The sequence below is a fragment of the Syngnathoides biaculeatus genome, chromosome 12 (assembly GCF_019802595.1).
Source record: "Syngnathoides biaculeatus isolate LvHL_M chromosome 12, ASM1980259v1, whole genome shotgun sequence".
Classification (NCBI taxonomy): domain Eukaryota; kingdom Metazoa; phylum Chordata; class Actinopteri; order Syngnathiformes; family Syngnathidae; genus Syngnathoides; species Syngnathoides biaculeatus.
This window is the reverse complement of record NC_084651.1, coordinates 6,007,728-6,034,783: the sequence shown is the minus strand read 5'-3', so window position 1 is coordinate 6,034,783 and position 27,056 is coordinate 6,007,728. Positions and strand designations below refer to the sequence as shown.

Sequence of the window (27,056 nt, the reverse complement as noted above, 5' to 3'; positions counted from 1 at the left end):
TTCCGTTCAATCGCCATTTTGAAAGCTTGTGGGACATGGCTAAGGGGGCGGAGCTTAAGGTCACCATCGGAAAGGTCCATTCTTCACTGGAAACATGACTCAAGTGTTTGTTTGGACTGCTTCAGCCTTCCTTAATCCTCCGAGCGGTACCCTTCACTTCAGCTCGCTAGAGTACGCATTTTATTTTGTTTCCATTGCAAATCCGACACAATTTTTCAATCCCCATTCGTTCGGGAGTCAGTGGCGTCCCTCGGTACCGCTAGATTGTTCGAAAGCAAAGCGGCCACTTTTTTTTTTTCCACGTTACGATGAAGGGATTGAATGGGGAGACAAAACAACTCCGGATTAGAAGCAGAGGGGGATTCAAAGCATTGTTTCTCGTTTACAGACACTGTAAACCAGCAACGTAGGTCAATGCCGGTCTGATTAGGATTTACCTGATTTGAACTGTACTGGATCAAAATGAACCGAATCGTACCGCAAGCTTTTTGCGATCTTAGCATTGTTTTTGTCATGCTCTTTATCCCCCATCGACCTGTAAGCCCCCACCTCGCCGCCTACATTCCATCTGACATGCTTCGTTCCTCCCTCCCCTCCCTTTTTACGCTAACGAATGCGATACAGCTGTCGACTGGATTCTGTCCATACAATTATTTGCAACGCGGAGACTCCATTAGTCCTGAGTCCGTCCGTCATCTGGACGCAAATTAATGATCTGAATGTCAAACAGAAGACAACCACTGGGTTTAATGGCAAAGTTGGCGACATAAATAATCCTCGGGCCTTATCACTTCTGAAAATGACTTATTTGGGTGTCGCTTCCGTGACATACCTGCAGGTCAAAGAATTTGCTGTACCTCCTGTAGATGACGTGAGAGGTGGAGTCCGAGTAGGTCACGTTGATAAGGTACACCTGAGGGAGAGAAGCGCAAACAAGACAGGCATTAAGCCCCTTTGTCAGGGACACCGCGGCGGCACCGCTTGAGCTGTGTTTACTCAAGTGATGCACCCCCCCCCAAAAAAAAAAAAAAAAAACGCATTCCCTCCCGTATTAACTTGAAGAGTTCGACAAAGGTCAAGTCAACTCATTAAAGTCGGTCCGCTTCACTGACACATTGGAAAGCCGTTGGGGGTTTATGCCGGGGTCAATGGATTTCAGGTAATGTGGCGTGCCTGTGAATCATTGGTTATGATTAAGATGCATGAGCGTGGCTCTTGTGGATCAAAAACTCAAATACTGAGGGAGGGGTGGACTCACACACAAAAACATGCTCCAAATGCATCAGTCCGCTGACAGCAGCGAAATGTTTACACATCCAGAAGCAGCACTGGGAATCCCATTTGGGTAGGAGACATCAGTCACGTTCTGGGACAAAACACACTTGCCAGACGTCCACCCCCCCCCATACCACATTCTCTATTTGCATGAACAATTAACGGCCAAAAGACGCTTTTGAGTAGCTTCGAGGTTTTCGGAAACAGATGGCCGAACCTAATGCATTTCAATCCGAGCACGTGGGGGCGCGCCGAGGGTTTAGGCACGCGGCGTTGGCGCATATGGCCACAATCTGCGAGGATGGCTTTGAAAGTCAGCCTTCGTTTGAGTTTGTTACGCAGGCCGTGCAGTCAGGAGGAACCGGCTCTCCGGCGGTTCGCTGATTATATGCAGTACTCAGCATGTGTGGATGTGTTTTTAATGTTGTAAAATGTCATCAAAAAAAAAAGAAGCCCCGGATGACAAAGTAACTTGCTGCATCTTTCCTGTAAAAAAAACAGTCGAATACTTGTTACCAATGATACTGTTGCTATTGTACATAAGAATGCCGTGATACTGGACAATAATTCATTTTTTTTTATCTGTGGAACCTATACACAGGTATTCGCAAAAAAAATATTTGTATATGCAACAAGATGCCATCAAAGCCCAGTCTAAATAGGAAATTACTACAGCAACAAGGTAGCATGTCGAAGTGGTATAGCTCAAAATTTGTTTGTCAAGCAAATTTTGGCCTGGGTTGTTACGGGAAGTCACGCCAGGGCTTCACCACATGTGTACTTCCGACATTTTAAAAATCAAATCATCTGTAATCTGTTTATTTTTAAGGTGAATGTATGACAAATTTAAGTTGATATTAAACAGAAAATATATTGTATTTTTACCATTATGTGTCAAACTCAAGGCCTGCGGGACAAATCCAGCCCGCCACATCATTTTTTGTGACCCGCAAAAGCAAATCAGGTGCAACTTCTGTGATTTTTTTTGCTAAAATCTCAAGCACTTTTTGCTGACCAAGCTCCTCTTTACAGTAACTAGAACAATAGCTGAACTTACTATTATCCTTGTATTGTGATTTCAAAACTAGTTATGCATCATTTTGTTGCGTCAATGTAATAACATGAGGAGATGTGGAAATATTTATATGGTTTAATGGCCTTCTGAGAGAAACCGTAAGTACTGTAATTTCCGGCCTACGCAGCGCACCTGATTATAAGCCTCGCCAAGTACATTTGTAAAGGAAATACCATTTGGTACGTAGATAAGCTGCACCCGTGTAAAAGCCGCAAGTGCCCAGATTGAAACACGAGATATTTACAAAGAAAGACGTTACACAGAAAGAGTTTTTATGCCTTAGCTTAGCTTAAGATAGCAACAAGACGGTAGCAACAAACAGGGCTGGTGGGAAAAAAAAATTACCGATTTAAAAAAAAAAAAAAAAAAAACAGACGCGGCAGCTACACAGTAGCAACACGTTAGCACAGCACTAACAGAGCCTGTTTTTAGAAAAAAAAAACATACCGGTAAAAATCACTGAGACACGGCAGTAACACAGCAGCAACGCGCTAGCACAGCGCTAGCGCATTGCTAACAGGGCAGATAAAAGCCACTTCCTCGGCACATATTTTCCACCGGTCTCACTCTTACCTTTTTTTGCTCAAGTGCCCGCTTGCGGCCATTAGAAAAAATGCACAAATTAGCCGCATAAGGCGCAGGGTTGAAAGCGTGTGAAAAAAATCGCAGCTTATAGGCCGGAAATTATGGTACAATGTGGCTCGCGATTTAAAAAAAAATGTGTTTGACACCCTTGACTTTTTATTGGATTAAAAAGTCGTAAGCTTTTATGACGGTCACCATCAAACCCAAAACAAACAAAATCCCTTACCAAAGCGATTGTGTTTGATTTTTTTTTGAGGTTCCACTGTATAGAATACGGATTCAGAACTTGCCACTGGCTCAAAACTTTGTAAACAAGGATGAGTTGCCTGTCAGTCCCTGGAAGGAAGTTCCACTCGAAAAAGTGAGGAAGGACAAAAGACAAAGGGTTGCTTCTTTCCTCCCTCCGACCGGATAAGCATTTTCAGTTGCTTAGCTCATTGATAAAGAGATGTGGCTTTTTTTTTTTTTTTCTTCCTCTACATCCCTAAAGGGGACTTCCCTTGCGTCCGGGTTCTTTCCCTGGGGACTGTCAGTCTGTGCCTTCGGCTTTTAGGGGCCTCGGGGAGATTCCCCCCCCCCCCCCGACTCCCCCTCAGCAGGAGATGGATGAGGCAATTGAGCCCAACTCTCAGGTTAATTAATCCAATTTCATCCTTTACACGAATTGGCTTTTGGGGTCCCACTGAGACATGTGTTGTTACTTAAGTCGGCAATCTCAAGAGCGCATCATGCAAGCCAAAACAGTCATATTGGAGGCTCTGGGACATGTATCATTATTAATAGAATTATTATTACTATATTCTCATCCGCAATGGACTAACGCGGATGCATGAAGACGGACGTTACGCTGCGTTTCATTCCGGTGAGATCAGCATACGGGCGAATCAGAAGTCCTGTGTCGATCGGAAGACGAGGTGCCAAAAATTACGTGATTAGTGCTTAGTCAATGTCGAGCATTAAAATATAAACATTCATGCATTAGTAACGATACATTTTACAAATGGTTATGTGTGATTTTGTACAGCAGGGTGCTAGTTTTCTTTGGTTATGATTGGCACGAGTTATGATTGGCGTGTAGACAGTATCATTAGTGTAGTCCATCCATCCATTATCTTTGCCGCTTATCCTCACGAGGATCGCGGGGAGTGCCGGAGCCTATCCCAACTGTTAACGGGCAGGAGGCGGGGTACACCCTGAGCTGTTCGCCAGCCAATCGCAGGGCACATCGACACAAACAGCCGCACCCACGATCACACCTATGGGCATTTTAGAGTGTCTAATTAATTATTATGCATGTTTTTTTGGAGGATGTGGGAGGAAAGCGGCGTACCCACCCAGAGAAAACCCACGCAGGCACGGGGAGAACATGCAAGCTCCACACACATAGGCAGGGCGGGGATTGAACCGGGTCCTCAGAACTTGCGAGGCCAACGCTTCACCAGCTTAGTCACCATAATTAATGTAGTGGTTTAGCTAATTTACTTCGGTTTATAAACTGTGTAGCTTTTCAAGATATCTCAACAATTATCCAAACTTCATGTAAACACGACTGTTAAACTCCTGTAGAAGTTTAAAAAAAATTGCTTGTTAAAATATGCATTATGTTATATTAATGCACGTTTTTGGGCTCCTTTAGTGAGTCTGTCGAGCCCTGTATTACATAAACTTTATACACTTGCATCAAAAAAATAGTAACTATTAGATACAGCAATGGTTGCAGAGGTTATGGTTATGAAGTCTTAGCCAAGCTTATTTGGAGGATACGTTTAAATGTGACCTAATAATGATGACTTGGAAAAAAAAAAAAAAAACATAATAAAGCATCTGATCTAACTTTGTGAAGTTTGTTTACAGGTTACAGGAAAACTTGAGGTGCATCCAACTTACGTAGTGTTTGGAGGGATTCCTCCTCTTCTGCACATCCACAACATTGACGTCCAGCACCGTCCTGAGCTGCATCTCGACACAAGTCAACGTTTCACCACGAAATGGAAACACAGCGTTTGCCCATGAAAGCCAAGAGGAAGTTTACCAAAGACTGGCAACTTTTTTTTTTTTTTCGTAAGTTAAACACTACCGACGGACGAGTCCCGTGCAAGCCATAAGACGAGGGTGGCGCTCGAGCGGTCTGGGAGCTTCTGAAACATGACATCCAAGTAAAAGTGGTGCTAAATCAAGAGTTCTCCTCCCCACGCCCACCCCTGTCTCTGGAGAGGACGGGGGCTGGACCAGCAAAGGAAAAAAAAAAAAAACAAATCAGAAGAGAAGGAAGGCAGAGTTGAGTGTGCAGGGCGGCCCCCACCGTCCCTTTTTTTCCCCACCTTGCCCGAATGCACTGCATGTTCAGACCACACATGATAGGCCTGTAGGAAAATTACTTCATGTTTCGCCTTACATGATGATAATCAAATAGAAATAGAAATTAAAACTCACAAAACGTGCGAGGAACCGGTAAGTTGTCTGGTTCGTCGCATGGGGGCGCTACAACACAATGAGGCACATTTTTAGGGAGAACACGATTTTTGGACGCAAAGCCAGCAAACTATTGGGAATGCATGTCAAACAGAGCAGTTTCCAATATGTTTTTTTTTTTTTTTCACAAGTACTTCGGGGTTTAGCAAGGTTAGCATTGCTAATGTCGGCACGTAAGTTAATTTGATTAATAGTTCACTTTTTATTGAGATGACTCGAGTGATTCAGGTGGTTAACAACATAGTCATACATTGATAAAATGCAGAATTACAAGTTTAGATTTTATTTATTGCAAGAAAATTACAATAAACACGCCATCAAAACAAAAAATATAGTCCTACTGCACCAGAGTGAATTAATTCGTTTTATTAATGTTTCTATTTATTAAAATATTTTACACACTTCAGCCTGAGCCTCGGCCTTGATTTATTGTCTTATATGTTCTGTTTACTTGTTTTATGTTATTTTATTTTTTACATAAATGTAATATGTGGAGCTGCTGGTTGAATAGCCCAAGGCGCAATATAAGGTCGTTATAGCTTAATTCTACAAGCTCTAAACACGTTTTTTATATATATATTTTCAACAACAAAGAAAAATAAACATAACGTTCTTCCTCTTTCTTACGTCAGGAAGTTAACTTCAACCCGAGTTGGGCTTCAACACAGGAAACTCACAAAGCTAATATAGTGTCAAGTTAGCAAAAGTTACACTAACGTACAACGGAAACGCGTAAAAAATAAAATGATGGCGTTCTTTTTTGGTGGGAGGGAAGGGGAAAATACGTTAACTCGTTTGGAATTCGCTTGCAATAGCTGAACATGAAAATGGGCAAAAAGAAAAATCATAATTGGAGTAAGACACGGTAGTCGTTGACGCCTTTATTGTGAAAGCGCTTGACGGAAACGCCATGGGCAACGTGCGCTAACTTGAGGCCAGCCCGCCAAGTTGAGCGTGTGGTCACTGGCTAGCTGAGGCCGAGGAGGAGGGGGGGGGGGAAGGGGGGCTTCTTTGCCTCGCCTCGCCTCGCCTTCGTCTGCCATTTCCGCGGTGACGTTCAATGAAGGCGCGACGACGCTTTGGTCGAGTATGCTCGTCACCGGCGTGGTCCTCTCTTTCTTAGCCGCGTCGAACAAACAGCACCAAGGCGGAGGGGCGCTTTCTTCGCGCTACGGTCGACTCCTCCTCCTCCGTCGCCGCCTCGGGGGGCTCGAGACGTCTCGAGGCGCCCCCGCAATGGAAGTTACAATTTGACAGCGCCGCCGGTGCTTCAATGACATTTCCCCCGATAATTTAGCTTCTGTGAGCTGTAGCGGAAACCAGCGAAGGATCACTAACAGCCGCGCTAGCACCCCGCTCCTCTTAAAAAAAAAAAAAATGTCCTTTTTCAATTTTCGCAAGATCTTCAAGCTCGGGTCCGACAGGAAGAAGAAGCAGTACGAGCACGTCCACCGAGACGTCAACCCGGAGGAGATTTGGGACATCATCGGGGAACTCGGAGATGGAGCCTTCGGCAAAGTCTACAAGGTAGTTTTATCAGGACGCCTTCACGTTATTAGGTAACCGTCCTCCATTGACGGTCCGTTATGACGCACGCTTGCCGAGTAAGAACACGTGAAGATGACAGCTGCCGTGATCTCAACACAGTGCTGGGACTCAACAGGAACGCGACTTTTACAATAATATCAGTCATGTAAAAGTAATTACTTGAGTGAAAGTAAATAGTGGGGAAAAAAAAAGAGACTTGAGTGTTGAGTCAGTGGTGGTGTAACTTGAGATTTTTGTGCAACTTCAGCTATTTGCCCAACAGTGCTGTATTTTGTATGAATTCATTGAAGGCCATAAATATTGAAAATGAGGCCATGAGCAGGTTTAAGTTTCATATCCATGCGGTTTGGATATTGATTTTACCACCAAACCGCTTGCAAGTGGGTGAATTTGAAATGGCCGATTGTGTGACATAGTTTTGCCAATTCATGTTCATTTCTCATGTATGATATGCATTCACCCCTACCCCCAAAATGGTCGAAAATCACCACTTACACTTTCATTCAAATATGACAACAGGTACTTATGACTGCATATATGGGCAGCTATGCTCATAAATGTACTTTTCCTGGGATAATTTGTGAAAAAAAGAAATTAAATGTGCTGATGACTGAACTATAATTGTTAATTTCTTTTTGGTTATATTGTTAAATGATAACTTTTCTGAAATGCTTGACAGTTTAATTTGAATCTTATTCAAATAAGATTAAATTTATTTAGCCAGGGCCTTTATGTTTTCTTTAAATAATTTTACCCATCTTAGGAATTCTGACTGGGTAAACAAAACATGAGCCCAACTAGCTTTTCTCATTTACCAAATAAAAAAGCTGCAAATTTCAAAATTAAAGGAAACAAATTAGAATTATGTGTTCAAATAAAAGGCTTCATTTTAGAATATTTGAAAAAAAATACAGGTACTACTTAATGTTTTTTAATCATATGGAAGCAAAATCATCAAGCATAAAAAACATCACTAATTTCTGGACTATAAGCCGCACCTGATTATAAGCCTCACCCAGTACATTTTTAAAGGAAAAATCATTTTGTACATACATAAGCCCCACCTGTCTACTATAAGCTGCATGTTCCCACATTGAAATGAGATATTTACAAAGAAAGATGGTACGCAGAAAGTTTTCAAAGTTTCAATAATATACCTTAGCTTTTCTTCCCAAACACTGTGACGCGGCAGTAACACAGCAGTAGTATACAATACGGTAGTAACAGCAGTTAAAAGGGTTAAAAAAAAAAAAACACAGGGAGAAGTCACTGAGTCGCGGCAGTAACACAGCAGCAACACGGTTCACGCCACCTCCTTTTATTACCTCTGGTCTTTTTTTGTCTTTTTACATTGCTCCAGTTCTTCCCACTGCCGTTTCCAGCTTCTCTCCATCAATTTATTTATGCCGAGTTTACGTGCAGCATCTTTGTTTCCTTTCAGCCCGCTCGATTGGTTTTAACTTGAAAGCTGCGTCATACACATTTCTTTTTGCATTTTCCACGATAAGGGTCTGTTCATGCTGATTTTATTTATGCACAAAGCGCGAAGTTACATAAAACTTGGCTTCCTCGACACATATTCCACCTGTCTCTCTTACATTTTCTGCTCGAGTGCCCCTGGCGACCAGAAAAAAAATCCATAAATTAGCCGCGTCATTGCAAAAAACGCATGGTTAAAAGCGTGTAACTAAAGTCGCGGCTTATAGTCTGGAAATTACGGTATCATAAAAATGCATTATACATAGGTAGAAGGGTTTTCCACAATTTTGAGGTCCACTTTAGAGTTGCGCATTATACATGAGAAATTATGGTACCTACCCACTTGGTGGTTGCACATCTGCTCATCACAGGAAAAATTGCTAAGTGACAATGTGGCCCTTCCAAACCTTAAACTTTACATCACCTGCCAAACTCGGGAGCTCACAAATTCAATTTGAAGGAATTTATTCGTGTTTTAGAACCACAATTGTGCTGGGTTCAAGTCTGTTTAATGGCGGATGACTTTGTACACGAGTTTTCATACATTTTGGATTTTTGAGCAAACGACTCTGCAAGTGCTTCCAAGCTATTTAAATGCGCGAACCATTTTACAACAATACTTAACCGTATTTGACATGTGACCTAACTAGATTAAAACCCAAAGGCTGTGGTCAGTGTCGGTCAATTTTATGTCCGTGATGAATTTTGTGCTCTGATTGGAATGACATGATTGAATCTTAGCTCAGGACCAGGCTCTCAAAGCTGCCGTCTGTTGTCATTTGGGAGTCATTTCTCATTTTCCCTATTGCTGAACAAACAATCCAACAGTAAATTTTGCTCTACAGTGATATTTAAGACTCCACATTGAAGCATCCGTCACTATGAATGCTTGTCCAACGAGATTCCATATTTCATATTTGGCTTCAGAAGATGTTATGCACATGGATGATTTGCTGGTGTCACAATCCCGCAATGTAGCACCAGCTAATGGCAAGGACTTAATGTCAGCTATTGTTACCTTATCGTATCGATGGCTGATATTGGCAGTATTCACGAGTACCTTATTTATCTAAAAAAACTTCCATTACAAAGATTAACATTGGAAAATCTCATGGTCACATCACAAATTACTAACCCAATTCTAGGTACTGATACCGAAGAGAAGAGAACCAAACTGTTTGAAATTTGCTATCAAGCAAGTTTCACGGGGATAGTGCCTAAACTCCTTGGCAGCGAAACTCCATGGCAATGTTTTTTTTTTGTTTTTTGTGATCTAATTGTTAGTTATTCCATAAATCATTTCAGTCCTAATTATTACCTAGGTTGTCTGCATTGAAGTAATCAGAATACAATCAGTGGGAATGCAATTTGTCATAATTGTTGTTTTATTTAATGCAGTGCTTAGCTTTCTCCCTTGTGGCCATTTCGACGTCAGTGCAGGAGTTCCTTCCTGGAACTCTTGTGATTAAATAATACTGCTAATTGTCCAGAAATGGCCCATTTGCCGTTTTGCAGTTCCTTATTAGCTGAGTAAGTTGCTACGACGCGAGCCAGGAGTCTGTCAACAGCTCTATAGATACTGAAGTTGATTTATCTGGACCTCAGGACTCTTCAAGACTGTTGGGACAGAATGTCAATGTTGTGATGGATTGTAGAGATGGGAATCGCAGCATAACAAAGAATAACGATCGTATCACAATGTAATAATTGATAAAGTGAAAGAAAACTATTACATTATCTCTGTAACAACAACAACAGTATAATTGTGTTAGACTGTTGTGCATTATCCAACCTGCTTTTTCCAGCTTATTTGTTGTAGTTTTGCAAAGTTTTGATTAGCTTATACATTTGTATTGGTAACTTTGCGAACAAATGTATCATCGTAGCCATCGTAGCTGCCAGAACCAAGTGCACCCAACCCCGGGCCAGTGTTTCCTAAAGAGGAGCATGAAGGTCACTGACATGCAATAGTCGCCTCCGACAGCTCATACCTTTCGACATGGTGCGATTCAGATTGCGTGAAATATGAGAGACAAAAATTGACACTGACGTCAGGGCATGCAGACGGAAAGAGACGGGCGTGTGTCAGGTTAGCACTATGTAAACACAGGATCAGTTGTTCCAATCTTTACACTCCGTCCTTCCCTCATTTTCCTTTTTACTCTCTCACGTTGGGTCTGAGTTAATCAGGATTTAAAGCTGGCCCTAAAATATTGTCACCGCTACTTTTTTTTTTTTTTTTTTGGTACCCAATGTGTATTAATTGATGAGATGTTGTTCCATAAATGTACAATTGCCAAATGTCACACCTGACTACAGTAATGGGGGCGGACAGGAGGGTGCAAGGAAAAACCAGCGTGAGGAAGTGAGCGAACGTTAGTGACAGTGGGTCAGATGAGAAGCTTTGAGACAGTTTTGACTTGTTACTGGCGCTGTGGGTCATTTCTGTAGCAGAAATGGCCGTACCCTTGGCTGGATTTACATTACGTTGTTCAAGTGTCTTTGTTTTGCACTCAAGTGGCACTGTGATATTATTGGCAAATGTGGTTACCCTCATTTCAATGAATGGGCGGAAAAGTCAGCTCAAGCCAATTTAAAGCTATTTGTCATCCATTTAATAATTTATGCGTTGTTTATTTTTATGTTGATACTCCCCAGTTATTCAGTAGAAGTGCTGCTCAAACATTTTGCTTCATGTGTTCCATCAGTGTAAATTCATCCAAAGCGGATATCTGTCATTTCAAATGCACATGGAAATGGACCAGATCAAAAGTAGGCTTTAAATCAGAATTTTGGGCACTTGGGCCTGTCGTGTAAATCCATCCCTTATAATTATGAAGTCTTTATGAAATCTCTTAATGGAGATGTGATCCTGCTGCAAGATTGCTCGCTGCCTTTCTTACACTCTAATGCATTCATATTTATTGTTATGAGACAAACTACCGTATTTTCCGCACTATAAGGCGCAGCTAAAAGCCTTTAATTTTCTCAAAAGCCGACGTTGCGCCTTATAATCCGGTTCGCCATATATACGGATCAGTATTGAGCCTTGAGTGCAGCTCCGTCTAATGGATGCATGACATAACCCCAACCTCTCTTGTAGTGTCTATTCTATGCGCCTTTTCTATGAAAAAAGTTTTAAAATAGGCCAGTCATTGAAGGTGCACCTTATAATGCGGTGCGCCTTATAGTGCGGAAAATATGTATCTTGATATGGATTATTGTTAAGAATGTCCCATCACAATGACCAATGCTACACCCGAGCTAGAAATGAAAATGCATTGTTTTGTGTGACTTTTGTCGAAAGGTAATAATTAACATGACAATGCTGCATTGTTCCCTCCAGGCTCAGAACAAACAGAATGGGACCCTTGCCGCCGCCAAGGTTATTGACACAAAGACTGAGGACGAACTGGAGGACTACATGGTGGAAATCGACATCCTGGCCTCCTGCGACCACCATCACATTGTTAAACTGTTGGACGCGTTTTATTTTGAGGGGAAACTCTGGGTAGGTAATATGTTGTTGTCTTGATTAAAAGCTGACGAGCTGTAGGGAGTGGAGCACTTGTGCACAGAGACATCAATTTAGGGCAACCCACTTGTTGTTCCTCTCAAGCTTTGCAGTTGAATATCTCATTTAGGTGCATTTTTGTTTTTCACCCACATTCACCTACTTTTGAGCGGTGAAAAACACTCATGTGGCACCATTGTTACGCCTCAGTGTAACAATAAGCACCAGCAGAGGAAGAAAAAGAATTTGTGAGCCACAAAAAGTGTCAGAGCAGAAGACACTTATAAAAATGTCACACGTCTGGTTTCCTATCACAGTCTTGGTCACTGTCATAAAAACGTCACGCCTTTGCTTTCCTATCACAGTCTTGCTCCAGAAAATGGGTGGGGGGGGGGTGCTGTGGATAATCGCCGCTCTTTAAACCTTTTAATGGAAACGCTAATCAGCGTAGCAGTTTGAATCAGCCTAGGGAAGAGCTTTATTATATCTTGTCGCGGTCTTCATGAGCTCTTAAAGGCCATATGTTTGAATACCCAAGGCCACATAATTTATCATGCTTTCATAGGCATGCTAGACCATTAGTTGTATTCAGTCGTCAATTTAGTAATTTAAAGTAACGATCTAACTTATGGTTATTATGCAATACTATAAAAGCTAACACAAATTATATAGCACCTTTAGTGTTAGGGTCAGGTGGATAGACTTTTTAAGTAGTTTTTTTTTTTTTAAGTAAACACGCTAAAGAAGGTTTCAAATCTGATCTGTGGTACAGACACAGAACCCCTAATTTGGGGCAAAATACACCGAAGTCATAGGAAAAGGCTCAAGAATGTGAAAAGTGGGAAAAAAACAGGAGAAATGTAAATTTCAGCAAAGTAAGTGACTGCCAATGCAAGCTGCTAACTAGGTGGCTAGTTGACAGTCCCATCTTTTCTTATCACGTGGACTGTTATTTTAATAAATTGTGTGACTTAATGGGAGACCCTGCACTGGACTGGGGAATGTTTCTTTCTTACCAGGATTTAAAGTAGCGTGTTGTTTTTTTTTCATGAATGTTTTCTATCAAATCAATAAGTTGGCAAGATGATGGTTTTGTGAAGTGTTCTTACGCATGTTGTTAGTGTGAGCAAGACATGTCAGCTAATTAGGGAAACAAAATCCTTGTAAAAAGTTCTAAAATCCTGTCAAACTTCAATCATGTAGCCCTAACTTCAATGTTAAATTAAAACATTTCCCATGGAGACTTGTACTGGTTTTGTAAAGTGATCTTTACCTTAGAACGGATTTCATTTTCCGTTTAAACTACCACAAATTGTGTTAAACACTTTATTCGACATTGCTGCAGTGAGTGCAAAGTTGAGCCCTTGTGCTGTTTTAGTACACTCTCAGTAAACTCACGCTGCGCGGGACAGGGCGAGAGACCCTTCGGCAATTACGTCTTGGCAGTCGGTTTCATGTGACCCGTCCCTGGAGCACGGGGCCACATTCACTACTGAGATAATGGAGCCGTTTTGGACGCCGGAGAAAGTGCCCGTAAATAATTTAGACCTACACGGCAGGTTGTCTCGGCGGGGCTTGTCTTTAACTAGCCTGATGAATGTATAACCGCATGCGTTGTTGTGGAAGTTGTTATTACACAATTTGTGGAGGGGGAAATGGCGGGTTGCTGTTCCTGCAGGATGTTGAAATTCGTGTGAAGTTATAGATTTGTTAACACTAGTAAGAGTCAAAAGGAAGTAGATAATAAGTGAAAATGTCATGCTGACAAACACCTGCCTTTCTCTCTTTGTGTCCATCCATGAATGGAAGACAGTGTTGGGTGGTAGGTTGGATTGATTTTTGTCCCTCATCTGATACCACCCAAGGGCTCCGTAATGGAACGGACACGAGCACGGAAGTCAAAAGTAGATGCTGGGTCCATTTCGTCGTACACAGTATAAAATATTTGTGGCAATAGAATTAGGTCAGGTTCCCCGATAGAAATAGTAACGTTCAGATAAAAGCAAGTTGTGCTTATACTTGCATGGAGTAAAGTCCCGTGTCGTATCTGACGTTTTGATTAAGAAGACGACAAAGTTGGTGGTGTGGCAAAGTAGCGGTTTGGACGACACCTTTATGAGGCCTGAGCTTGAGGGTCCGGACTTCCTTTGCACATTGTCTTTGCGCTGGTGTGTGAATGTGAGTAAGTAGTTGTCATTTGTTCTGTCAATTTTCAAATGACATTCAACGGTTATAAAAGTACAAAAACGCTGCCAAATTGTTCAGTATTTCAAATTGAAGCCTGACCCTGACTGAAGTTTGGTAACAAGCATTGTATGAATGTAGCGCATGTAACCTTGATACAATATGACTGATGGATTGCTGTCTTGATGGTCTTTTCTTGTGGTATCTGACAAGTTCATGGATATAATTAAAATCAAAATCAGTCCTAAACATCATTTTTCAAATTCATATTTTAGCCTTGAGGCTAAAATTGCATTGAAAAAAAAATCTATTATTATTATTTTTGAATTAAAAACAAAATACCAAAAGAACGTTTTCATTGATTTTCATTTGCCACTTAAAAATGAAACAAATGCATTTTTTTGTCTATTGTGTCATGTGATTGGCTGTGGTAAGGAAGTGAAGAAACGGGTCCAAGCGGGGTGGAACAGTTGGTGGAAGGTGTCTGGTGTTCTATGTGACAGAAGAGTCTCTGCAAGGATGAAGGGCAAAGTTTATAAAACAGTGGTGAGGCCTGGCCATGATGTACAGATTACGACGGTGGCACTGAAAAAACAGCAGGAACAGAACTGGAGGTGGCAGAAATGAAGATGTTGAGGTCCTCGCTTGGTGTGAACAGGTTGGATATGATTAGAAATTCAAGGGACAGCCAAAATTGGATGTTTTGGAGACAAGGTTCGAGAGAGCAGAGTTCGATGGTTTGGACATGTCCAGAGGCGAAAGAGAGAGTGTATTGGTCGAAAGGGTGCTGAGGATGGAGCTGCCAGGCAAAAGAGCGAGAGGAAGACCAAAGAAAAGGTTGATGGATGTTGTGAGGGAGGACAAGAGGACTGTGGCTGTGAGTGAGGACAAGCCAAAAGGAAAAGAAGAAAAAAAGTCATGTGGTTGGCTGCCGACCAGTCCAGGGTGTTAGTTAGCTGGGATAGATTCCAGCTCACCCTCGACAAAAAATGATTACAATCGTCATAGCAATAGGTAGACAAAAGATGAGGAATTCAATAAAATGTATCATGAAATGTCAGATTCGAGTCATTTCACGTTAAGCGTGTTTCCTTGCTTCATCCGGAGGAACAGCCACCATTGCGTTGAAATGAGTTCTGTGTCGGCGCTGATTCAACAGTTAGACTAAAACTCCCTTGATAATTCGCTCCAATTGAGTAGCCTCTTGGAACGTGTTCTAATCGATGACGTTTTTCCTTTTATAGGTCACTCTGTCCGACGTATAATAAAGACCTCATTTTAAAGCACATCATTTTAAACTCGTCTCGCGGGATGTTTTATTGTTCTCCTCTGCGCAGATCCTGATTGAGTTCTGTGCGGGTGGCGCAGTAGATGCCATCATGCTGGGTAAGTCCCTCATTCACCATAAAGTTCTGTTCAACTTTTTTTATTTTATGCACTTTTTTTTTTTTTTTTTTTTTTCCATTCTTCTCTCTCTGGTAAAAGAGGCCATTCCAGGCCTGTATATAATTATTGTAGCTCCGGTTTCAAGGAGCAGTACCAATGCCTGAAACATCTCCACTCCGTGAATGGGCGTCCTTTTCCATAGAAAAACAGCCATTAATTTCCTTTGCTGTTGAATGCATAGCCACTCTTTGACTCCACTTGAACGCTAAACTTTTCCTCTCATACAAGTGAGTTTTGTTCTCCCGTTGCTATGGGCCTCCATCACAGCTGATGTTTACTTACTTACTGGCCAGAACGCACGCTGTGACAACGCGGAATAATGTGAAAGAAAATGTGAGTCACAAATTATCGTCCGCATTCTTTTTCAGAACTAGAGAGGCCTCTGACTGAACCCCAAATCCGTGTGGTGTGTAAGCAGACCCTGGAGGCCTTGGTCTACCTGCACGAGAACAAGATCATCCACAGAGACCTGAAGGCTGGCAACATTCTCCTTTCCCTAGAGGGAGAAGTGAAACTTGGTAATCGAAAATATACTTAACGCACTACAGGGAGTCCTCGGTCTACGACTGAGATTCGGTCCTACAGTCGCGACTTAACTCGAATTTCGACTTAAGTCGGATTCCACCATTAAAGTCAGAATTTACATCAAAATACTTTGTATAAAAAAAAAAACAAATATATTGAAATAAACAAGATGATGTACTTAGCATTACTGCTGAGAAGTGGATGGAGAAGAAGGAGGGGAGGCTGTGCTTAGCTATTGCAAAGGAACCTGGTCCTCAATCCTCTCCATCTCAACAAGTATCAAAGAACCTTGTTTTGTGATCATTGTACAAGACATAGGAACGGAACCCTTCACATGCACTAAAATACGGGCTTTGTCTTTAATATTTATAACCACGGTAGATCGACTGAAGCCAATCTTTTTATGATCTTAACAGATAACAGATTTTCTCATGGCTGCAGAAGCATTGCAAAAAGATACAGCTTTCTTCTTTGGGGTAATAATGTCTAAAAAGGAGGGCGAAAAATGCGAAGGTAATCCCGGCGCACAAACACGGACAAGCATTAGCCAGACAAAATGGCGGACGGGGACGGGCGTTGTAAAGTCCAAACGTGTTAGGTCGAGACCCGAGGACTCACTGTACATAATACAAGAAAGTGGCGAAAGAGCTGGAGCAAAAGAGACTAGGTTCACCCTGGACTGGTCTCCTGTAACAAGGACAAACAACCATTCAGATTTATTCTCAATGTGAAGTTTTGTCGTGACTTCTGTAACTACCAGCACAAACACGCTAACTAATTCACTAACGACCTAACTATACTGTATGTGTACCATCAGTGATTGGCAGATAGGCGTCAACACAAATTTATAAACAAAGCATCAACCCCACCACAAGGGTTTTTTTGTGTTGGGTGTTCATTGTTCATCACCAATTGGGCAGGATTATTCATCCTGGAAGTGATCACTCCTCTTAACGCAAAGCTCAAGTCTAAAATGCTCAGCAGAATACTACATAGAACAAAAGCAGATTAGTTGTTGTCTTTTCCAGCCCGTGTCCTGGGTGGCCACTTAGAAGCCTCCTGCTCAGTCTCTTAAAGGCTTAAGGGGATAATTAGTTAAGTCAATTTTCGGGCTCCCATCAGCGTCGCGGCGCCCGGTTGAGCTGTGTGATTTCAACAAGTGTACGCCGCAGAGCGCTGTGTTGACACAACCGGGCTGACTCATTCATGTAGAGAATTTTCGACATTCAGAAGACAATTTAAATAATTTGAGGTGACTAATTTTATTCAGCGCACCTATCAGTTGTATTGCGTCTCAAAAAGCAATACAAAAGAACGCGGTTAGTCAAAATCACACTCGAAATGTCATTGGAGGAATAAAGTTGAGTGGTCGACTAGTCGGTACAGCCCCTACAGTACGTCAGATTGTGTAAGATTCCAAATCTATTCATGGTTTTCCTGTAGCACCCATCCTGCATGATTCATGCTCTTGTAGGCAGAAGATGGCGGGGCCTGGCAAGCAATAATTATCAAGCAGCTTTAAGGGAATTAATGATATGTCTGCTTCTTTGCAATGTGTGCATAGTGCATGTGAGGTGAGAAGAGCTGCAGTCGCAACTGACAGTTTTGGGAATCCCTTTTTGAGTATAATCAAAAGCTGTTTTGGGGCTGTATAAAAAATGTCCACTTGAGTCACTGACTTTGTGAGTGAATAGAGAAATGAATTCATTTCCTCATTTTCAGCGGACTTTGGGGTTTCTGCTAAAAACACGAAGACCTTGCAGAGGAGAGATTCTTTCATCGGAACGCCATACTGGTGAGTCACTCGGCCAGAATACAAAAAGGTATTCAACCCTTTTTTATCTGATTGTTGTCAAAGCAGCTCGACAGCGTCAGTTTTCAGCGTGCTGTCGCAAAAGTTGCCGGAAAATAAAGGACGAGGGGAAACCCCGAACACTGTTGAGTGTTGGATGACCTCAGGCTTGGGCTCGAATTCCCAGACACATGCCCAGTCATTCATGTAACTAAAAGAATTACTCTTGAGGACTTAGCAACCAATCAAATAAATCCTCCAGCTCTCACAAGTAAACTCCAAGCATTCGCACTGTATTAATTATTGGTTTGAACTATGGCTATGCAAAACAGTGTATGTGTATGTAGATGAGTATTAGAGATTTATTTTTTGTGGCTTTTGTCTCTTGAATAACAATGGACCTTTCCAATGATGATCTTAAGCTACGCCCCCTTACAATGTCCCACAAGCTTCCAAAATGGCGACTGAACACAACATGTTTGAAGTCGATTCTCTATCGCGTATTCCTGATAATATTGGGGTATGTTTTTTTGCCAAATGCGTCAGACTTGTCCAAGAGAGTTCTGCAGAGAGGTCTCAACTATTTAACACAAGGATATGTACACGGAATTAAGATTTTGGACGGAGCAGGAAGCAATGTCAGAGTTACAGCGAAATGTTGGTGATCGATGCAAAAAAAAAAAAAAAAGTTTGACGCCTCACAAACTTCGTGTTGAGATCCAACAGGATAAAATAGTGGAATTGTACTGCGCATGTAAAGCAGGGTGAGTACTTTTTACTTGGAAAGATCACGAGTAATATCATTGTAGTCTTTAGAAGTGACTGGGTGTATTTATTTGATTTGGCACGTAATCGAAGCCAGGGCTCTCTTAAAAGTCAGATGTGATACAAATAGGCAAATAGACATTTCTCTTGGGCATTTACGTATCACTAACCCAACTCTTCGGCATAAAACATGACACACTTCATTCAGGAGGTCAGTGATACACTAACAAAGTGAAAGTTGTTCTCCTGCAATTTATAAAACACTGTTACCATTTTCTTTGTAACATTAACTTTTCCAAGCGGACGCTACTGACAACCAGCATTCCTTGTGGGACAATATGGCGAGAGGGGCGTGTCAAGCCAGGGGTTAAGACAATGCGGCTATCTGATTGGCTATTACTGTACGACTGACAGGTCGGAAAGGTCCATTATTTGGAGAAGAAATCCAGTAATTGTAATTGCCAATCCACTCATTTGTCGCTGTACAGGATGGCGCCAGAAGTGGTGATGTGCGAGACGTCGAAGGACCGCCCGTACGACTACAAGGCCGACATCTGGTCCCTGGGGGTGACCCTGATTGAGCTGGCGCAGATCGAGCCGCCCAATCACGAGATGAATCCCATGAGAGTTCTGCTGAAAATAGCCAAGTCCGAGCCGCCCACACTCATGCAACCCTCCCGCTGGTGAGATGGTGGATAGCTTGTATGTTTAACGTCTGAGATTGTAGAGTGAAATCCTTGTTTACTATGGGGGCAGAGAGGGTACAATAAAATATAAACGTGTATACAGTATTATTGTAGTATAGAGAGACCATTAGAAAGAGCACACAATAATGTTCTGTTTTCTGTTCTGTGGAAACAAGTTCTCTCTTACTGCTATTCATCTGGATGAAGGCTCACAACTCTACAATCGGACTTAGCTACATACATAATGTAAAATTATCACTTCAAAATCAGCAATATAGCAGGGACACGGACAATGAATTGCGATATAGTGGGGGTTTGTTAATTATTTTATGCCGAACAACCAGTGAGGGGAACTGTCTTATCTGCCTTTCGTTCCCCAAAATGATTTGCAGGACACCGGAATTCAACGACTTCCTCCGCAGAGCACTCGACAAGAATGTGGACAACCGGTGGGGGCCAGTGCAGCTTCTACAGGTGGATGCCAAGCTCCCGTCATTGCCTCCAGCTTGCATATCTCTGGACTACGTGCTGCATAGCTGATAGTAATGGGCGGATCTGCTCACGAATCAGTAAACGGCTCTATAATTACATTTCGTGCATCTCTCCCTCCATCCCGGCAGCATCCATTTGTCGCCAGCGTCGCAGACAGCAAACCTCTGCGAGAGCTCATCGCAGAGGCAAAGGCTGAAGTCACAGAGGAGATTGAGGACAGCAAAGAAGAGGAAGAGGAGGAAGAGCCCGATACACCTGTGGTACTAACTTAAAACCAGTTTGTGGTTTAGCTCAGCAAAAGTCTTTTTTTTTTTTTTTAATCGTTTTCTGTGTTTTGATCCAGGCCGCTCGTGGACACAAGCGAGCCTCGTCAGACGTGAGCATGGCGAGCTCCGAGGAAGACAAAGTCCCACCAAATTCATCCACGCTGGAGTCCGTGACAGAAAAGACAGAAGACGGGACCAGCGATAAGCTCTCAGATGAAGGTCTTGGAGGAAGCGAGCCTGAAAAGACGGAAGAGGGAAAACTCAACGAGGTGCCCAAGACCGGTAATGAAGACGCCGCCTCTGGGCTGATGGAGGAGCCCGCCTCACTAGAGCTAATGGAGCCCGAGGGCCAAGCTAACAAAATTCTCGCTGAGCCGACTGGTTTAGAGGAAGAAGTTGTAGATGCAGCGCAGACAACAGAAGAAACAGAGGGGGGGGATGAAAAAATAAATGACGCTCCACAAGTATTAGAACTTGAAAAAGAGCCTGAAGAGGTGACCAAAGAGGATGAGTCAAATGAGCGGATTATTGGATCTGCAGAATCAGAGGAGCCGCTTGAGGATGCGCGTGCCAAACCAGAGTCTGCATCAGAGGTACAGGTCGAACAAGTGAGTAAGCCGGACGACATGCTTCAGCATGACCTGACCAATATGGCCAACGGCACGGATGTTATTGTTGATGGTGGAAGTCATGCAGAGGCACACGTAGTGGGAGACACAGAAACAAAGTTGAGTAGGGACGAGTCTCTTCCAGAAAAATCTGAAGAGAAGATTTTTGAGTCTCCTGAGCAGGACTCCCAGACCTTCAATGAGGTCAAACCTTCAAACGGAGTGTGTGACGACGTGATCAACACCTCTGAGGACGCGGCGCCAGCGCTCCCAACTAAGGAAGACGACGACGCGACGCTCGCAGAAGACGCTACGATCCAAAGCGAAACCAACTCTGAGACAAAGACTGAGCAGGGGAGTCCCGCTGCGAGCCAGCAGGATCTGGAGAAGGACTCCGACTCCGGAAGCAGCTCGGCTGCTGACAGCAGCAGCCTGGACCTCAATCTGTCAATATCGAGCTTCCTGTCAAAAAGCAAAGAAGGCGGGTCAGTGTCTGTACAGGTGGGTTCATCTGACCTTCTCTTCTAACACTAACAAATATCAGCACTTATATAATCATTCATTCATATCTTTATTATAACCAAATTGCTGTGAGGCGACGCCAAAGGTGTTACTTGACAGCCTAAAGATTTTTTTTTTTTTTTTTTTTTACTTCCTAGGAGTCAAAACGGCAGAAGAAGACCCTGAAAAAGACGCGCAAGTTCATGGTGGACGGCGTGGAGGTCAGCGTGACAACGTCAAAGATTGTGACAGACGATGACGCCAAGAATGAGGAGATGAGGTTCTTGAGGTGAGTGCCCGGTTCTAATCTCTCCCTCTAGTCTGACGGTCCTAAAAGGAACATGACCTATTTAGAAAGCATGCCTTTAAATAGTTCATCACTCAACCCAAATGGGTTATCTGTAACTTTTTTTTTTCTCGACATAAATCATGATGACACGAGGACATAATTGTAAGCAAATGATGGACTTTATTGTACTATAAATGGGTTTATGTTGTCAATAGCTAGGAGGAATAGATGTGCATATATTGGCGAGTTCCCTTTGCAGCTCTCTGATGACATGGCGGCATGCTGTGGTTTCCTCAGGCGGCAGGAGCTCCGAGAGCTGCGCTTGCTGCAGAAGGAGGAGCAGAGAGCTCAGCAAGAGCTCAGCAACAAGCTGCAGCAGCAGAGAGAGCAGATATTGCGGCGTTTTGAACAGGAAACGACAGTGAGTCATTTCCACCGCAACTTTTTTTTCATTTTCCTTCTTCGGCTCGGCCAACCTCCGCCAAGTGAGACGCTTTGTTTCATCGTCGCACTAAATCTTACGGAGCGACTTTGGTGAAGATTTGTCTAAATAATCTCTACTATATAGCGTTTTACAGCTGAGCTGTTGTAAGTTTGAACACCTTCGTTAGTCAACTTCCTGTTTGTATTTCAAAGAAAAACATTGCCATTGAACTAGTGAAACCAATTTCAGTTAACTGTCAGTCCAACATTTAAAAACTGCCACAAATGGTTCAAAGTCACCTATAAATGTAGCTTATTTCATGCTTGGCTACATTCTGTTGCATTGTCCACCTCAGTCTATTGTTGACTCGTTGTGCTGAGCAGCCAGAACAAAGACTGCACTTGTGGGCAGGTGGTAACAAGTACCATTTCCAGTTCTGTGGCCTTCATATTTCTCCTCTGCCATCACTGTTTGATATCTGAAAAAGGCAAAACAGAACAGTAGTGACTTTGGCCTTATCCCAGCAATGCTTCTATTTTTTAAAAGTATTTCTTGTTTTGCAGGGGTACTGGAACATGAATGCCCTTTCAACTCATTTTGCTCGGGAAAATTGATGTGGTTATATTGTTTCTGTCATGCGAAAACCCTGTATTTTCAAATATGGTCACAATTGACATTTGTCTGTCTATTTTTATGTATTAACCAACTTAGAGTGTTGAAAATGCCTTGAGGACAAATTAACTATTTTTAAACACTCAACCATCTGAAGTGTTGTAAAACTTCTTCTGCGGGAGCTCCTGTGCTTTGTGTCACCTCAAGATTGAAATTCTTATATTATTTTTTTGTTTTGTTTTGTTTTTGTTAGGTGAGCCACATTTGATTAAGCATGTTCGGTTAAAACCGGATAGCTGTAATGCTTCGGTGCAAAAAGAAGCAGTCAGTCATGATTTTAAGCGCTTAGTGCTCTACTTCCTCATATTAGGCTGCATTGTCGGCTCGTCTTTAAGTTTATTGCATAACTCATAGCATTAAGACATTTGTCTTCTTCTTCAGTGCCACCGTCTCTAATCCGTACATCATGGCCGGCCTCACCACTGTTTTATAAACTTTGGCCTTCATCCTAGCAGAGAGTCTCCGGTCACATAACACACCAGACACCTTCCGCCAACTTCCCTTCCTTACCAAACTCACCATTGCTATTGATTGTTGACCCCAAGTAGTAACTTCATTGTGTGGCTCATCAACTTTATTGCTCTCTAGTTTCCACAGTTCTGCAAGGCCCCTTTGTTCTTAAAAATGCAGACTAGCACACTTTTCCTCCATTCTTCAGACATTTTCTCTGTTGAATAAGTTGGTCAAAAACTCCACAGCCACCTCTCCATATTGCTTCCATACCTCCACCGGTATACCATCAGGACCAACTGCCTTACCATTTTTCATCCTTTGTAGTTCCTTTCAAACTTCCCCTTTGCCAATCATTGCCAATTCCTGGTCCTTCACACCTGCCTCTTCTACTCTTCCTTCTCACTCATTTTCTTCATTCATCAACTGCTCAAAGTATTCTTTCCATCTATTCAGCATACTAATGGCACCAGTCAACACGTTTCCATCTCTATCCTTAATCACCCTTCCCTGCTGCACATCCTTCCCATCTCTATCCCTCAGTCCTCTCACTGCCCCTCTTCTTCGTCGCTAATCTCTTTCAAATTGTAAACATGCTTTAATGTACCCACAGTCTACTTTTGTGAAGTATTAAAGCCTTTTGGTCTAGTCGCAAGTTCGGCACGTGCGTAGACTTTGTTACCGTTCGTCTGATTGGGTCTTTTCACGTGTTCAGGCTAAGAAGCGCCAATACGACCAGGAAGTGGAGGGCCTGGAGAAGAAGCAGAAGCAGACCATCGAGCGTCTGGAGGGGGATCACACGAGTCGGCTGCGGGACGAAGCAAAACGCATCAAAGGAGATCAGGACAAGGAACTCTCCAAGTTCCAGAACATGCTGAAGAACAAGAAGAAAGAGGTACGTGGAGGCCTGCATGGAGGTGCGCTGGCTCGATGGCGGTGCCGGCATGTCGTGTCCTAAATAGGAGACTTGAAATTGTGCATGGCAGCTTCTTGGCAGAGTCATTTCAGTCGCATATTGCTGTCCTAGTCTTAGCCCGTGCATGTTTTGATATCCATTATTCATTCACATCCGGAGCAGTTTAAAGGCAAGTTCAATCCGGGTTGCACAACAGCAGCAGAACGCTTTGTTAGGTGCCCCAAGACATTTTCATCCTTATCATCATCATCATCATCATATCTCTGGCTTTCAGCTGTTTTATTAGTAAGCTTTGTTTGCCACTTGGCAATGCGCTTTGTTGCTATGGTGATGATGCAATTTGCAGTGTCTTTATTGTGGTTCTTCGCTTCTGCTTGCGGCAGCAATATGACTACTAATTCTGATGAAACAGTTTTGACTTTGGAATTTTTGTTTTTGTGAAGTTGAACTGCACTATGTTGACCTAACCATGTGTTTTGGAATGAGTGTGTGATATCGCTTTGGTCACTGGGTGATTGTGTGACAGTTTTTCTCTATGGTGGTGTGGGAATAAGGATAAGCTGACTCATCTTTAATCGATTCTTTAAAAATTTAATCAGCATTGTGGAATTCTGGGTGATGATTCTAGCTCAGTTGCTTGGCTTTTATATATATAAATATATATAAGATGCAAAACTCTCACTTATGGCTGACTCGACATTATCAAAGTATCAAATTTATGACTAATTTATCTGCAAAAACTAATCTCAATAGGTACAATCTAATGTGGTGGCGGGATGCTCTCGTAGCCTCTGCATGTCTTCTACTCTTGAGGGATAATCTTGTCAAAAGGCTTTTTTTTTTTTTTTTTTTTTTTACATTTTCTTTGAATCAGCGGTTTCTGCCCAAATACAATACTTTCTAGGCGAAACAGGAAGTTGGACAGTCACCTAAACACGTGCAAAAAGAGCTCATGAAGCGGTTAAAGGAGGACCTAACGCTTCTTAAGACCGCTGAGGTAAAACACAAACTTCTACTGGCGTCTTCTTTCTCCAACACCTTCCCTGCTCCTCTTCACGCTCTCCTTCTCGCATTTAAGAGACCTGATTAGGCAAATATGAGCCACTCGAGACAATATTTCACAAACGTAACAAGTGGTGATCAAGAAGAACGCTTGTGTTTTTTAATGTGTACTCCATTTAGGGATAGTAAAACATTCGACTCCTGCTTAAGAGTACAGTGCAATCTCTTTTTCCGGAGTTTCGATATACCAAGTGGCGCTTGAAAAAATCGCTCTTCATTTATTGCAATCACAATATTAAGATACAGTACAGTATTGTAGGTCTAGATAATTTGTTAACTGCAGTAAATTCGTCTTATCCATCCATCCATTTTCTTTCCAACTTATCCTCACAAGGGTCGCGGGGAGTGCTGCAGCCGATCCCAGCTGTCAACGGGCAGGAGGCGGGGTACACTCTGAACTGGTCGCCAGCCAATCGCAGGGCACATAGAGACAAACAGCCGCACTCACAAGCACATCCAGGGGAAACTTTAGTCTCCAATTAATGTTGGATGTTTTTGGGATGTGGTAGGAAACCGCAGTGCCCGGAGAAAACTCACGCAGGCGGTGGGATCGAACCCGGGTCCTCAGAACTGTAAGGCCAACGCTTTACCAGCAGAGCCCACCGTGCCGCCGAATTCGTCTTACGGTTTGACAAAATGTTCAAATCAAAAGGTTTGACTGTAAAAAAAACAGCATTTATAAGAAGTTTAGCCCATTAATTAATTACAATAACATGAAAAATATTTAGCATCGAATTAGTTGATCGCGTTATGAACATAATTCAGTATTGATGGTCACTGGTATAATTAGGTGACTTTCATACAAGTTATTTTAAGTGTTTTTTTTTTCTCCATTTAGAAGCAGCTATCAAAAAATGACAAGTAAATAACCCTCCATATACCAAAGGCATGGATATTGCTAACAAAAACTGCCAAACTGGATTCAAGACGCGTGAGCTACTTTAATAGCATGACAGGCAAGCTGAGCATTCCGAAATTATGTGGACTAACATTTATTCACAACTTGTGCTGCGTTTGGCAAATTTGACAATATTGCTAAAGTGGGAATGAAATAGCCTGTTCCACGGTGTGTGTGTGTGTGTGTGTGTGTGTGTGTGTGTGTGTGGGTGTGGGTGTGGGTGTGTCTGTGTTGTGTTGGTGTGTCTGTGAGAAATGGTCGGCCTGCTCCTTGTCGCTGACGAGGGCGAGTGTGCGCTGTGTGCTCTCCTCTGCAGGCGGTCGCCCAGGTTATGATACAGTCTTTTCAGTTGTCCTCATGCGCACTCTTCAATGCTCAGATGCAGGATGTAAGTCCTCCCCCTACTCTCTCTGCTCCCTCTTTCTCTCTTTCTCTCCCCCACCCTCTCTTTCCAGCCCATACTTAGATGTGTGTAAAGTGACAGCGCAGTTTTTATTCAAGCCAAGTAACGTGTAAGCATGGGCGCTGGTGTGTTCGGAGTGATGTCATTGCTGTGTTTTTGTGTGCAGTGGTTCTTTGCTCTCCTCCACCAGTGTGTCTTTGTTTTATTTACATTGGGATTGTCAGACAGGTGGTGAAGTGGCCGCTTCCGTGTGAGTCCGTCCGTCTTGGATTTCAACGTTGCGTCGGAGCTGCGGTGCTTTTAAGCAGACGTTTTCCAGAGTGTGATACTGAGACTCACCTCGTAATCGTATCCAGATGCAGTAGTACCTTTCCTTGAATTAGTTTTTCAGTTTATACCGTAATGAGGATGCGAGACGGGACTCCAGCCAACCTCAGCCGCCTCCGGCTGCCTGTCATCCACTAGGCCACGCCCCTTAATGGCACATCAACACGCCCCGTCACATGCTACCTCAAAACGCCCTGTGGAAAGGAGAGAATTGTAAACCAGTTTCACTGCTTTACAATAGATTGAGTGGAGATGTCTATTTAAATGAGATCCTTGCCCAGTACCGAACAGACCATTTTGGTTTAAAACAGCGATTTTGGGAAAATGAATGAGCCCCAATCAGAAGCAGGTATAGAGCTTGTGCACCAACGTCACCGAAATCACGTGACTGGCCATATTGCC

The 27,056-nt window shown here is 42.7% G+C and overlaps 2 protein-coding genes across 4 annotated transcripts in view; one reads left to right on the top strand and one right to left on the bottom strand.

Annotated features, from left to right (window-relative positions):
- sh3pxd2ab (SH3 and PX domains 2Ab) overlaps window positions 1-4,956 on the bottom strand; it is a 64,771-nt gene extending 59,815 nt beyond the window's left edge. For both annotated transcript variants that reach the window (XM_061836852.1, XM_061836853.1), the window contains exons 1-2: window positions 4,823-4,956; window positions 833-913 (exon numbers count right to left, since the gene is read on the bottom strand). In XM_061836852.1, the coding sequence (XP_061692836.1) occupies window positions 833-913; window positions 4,823-4,894 (153 nt within the window). In that variant the 5' untranslated portion in view covers window positions 4,895-4,956. The remainder of the gene's footprint in view (window positions 1-832; window positions 914-4,822) is intronic.
- A 1,388-nt stretch (window positions 4,957-6,344) lies between these two features.
- Window positions 6,345-27,056, top strand: part of slka (STE20-like kinase a) — a 29,047-nt gene continuing 8,335 nt past the window's right edge. The window contains exons 1-13 of one of the 2 annotated variants that reach the window (XM_061837112.1): window positions 6,345-6,934; window positions 11,781-11,945; window positions 15,470-15,518; window positions 15,947-16,096; window positions 17,826-17,898; window positions 19,149-19,343; window positions 19,739-19,820; window positions 19,967-20,098; window positions 20,182-21,213; window positions 21,372-21,502; window positions 21,800-21,923; window positions 23,764-23,943; window positions 26,241-26,312. In XM_061837112.1, the coding sequence (XP_061693096.1) occupies window positions 6,785-6,934; window positions 11,781-11,945; window positions 15,470-15,518; window positions 15,947-16,096; window positions 17,826-17,898; window positions 19,149-19,343; window positions 19,739-19,820; window positions 19,967-20,098; window positions 20,182-21,213; window positions 21,372-21,502; window positions 21,800-21,923; window positions 23,764-23,943; window positions 26,241-26,312 (2,535 nt within the window). In that variant the 5' untranslated portion in view covers window positions 6,345-6,784. The remainder of the gene's footprint in view (window positions 6,935-11,780; window positions 11,946-15,469; window positions 15,519-15,946; window positions 16,097-17,825; window positions 17,899-19,148; window positions 19,344-19,738; window positions 19,821-19,966; window positions 20,099-20,181; window positions 21,214-21,371; window positions 21,503-21,799; window positions 21,924-23,763; window positions 23,944-26,240; window positions 26,313-27,056) is intronic. The other variant, XM_061837113.1, reaches the window with a different exon arrangement.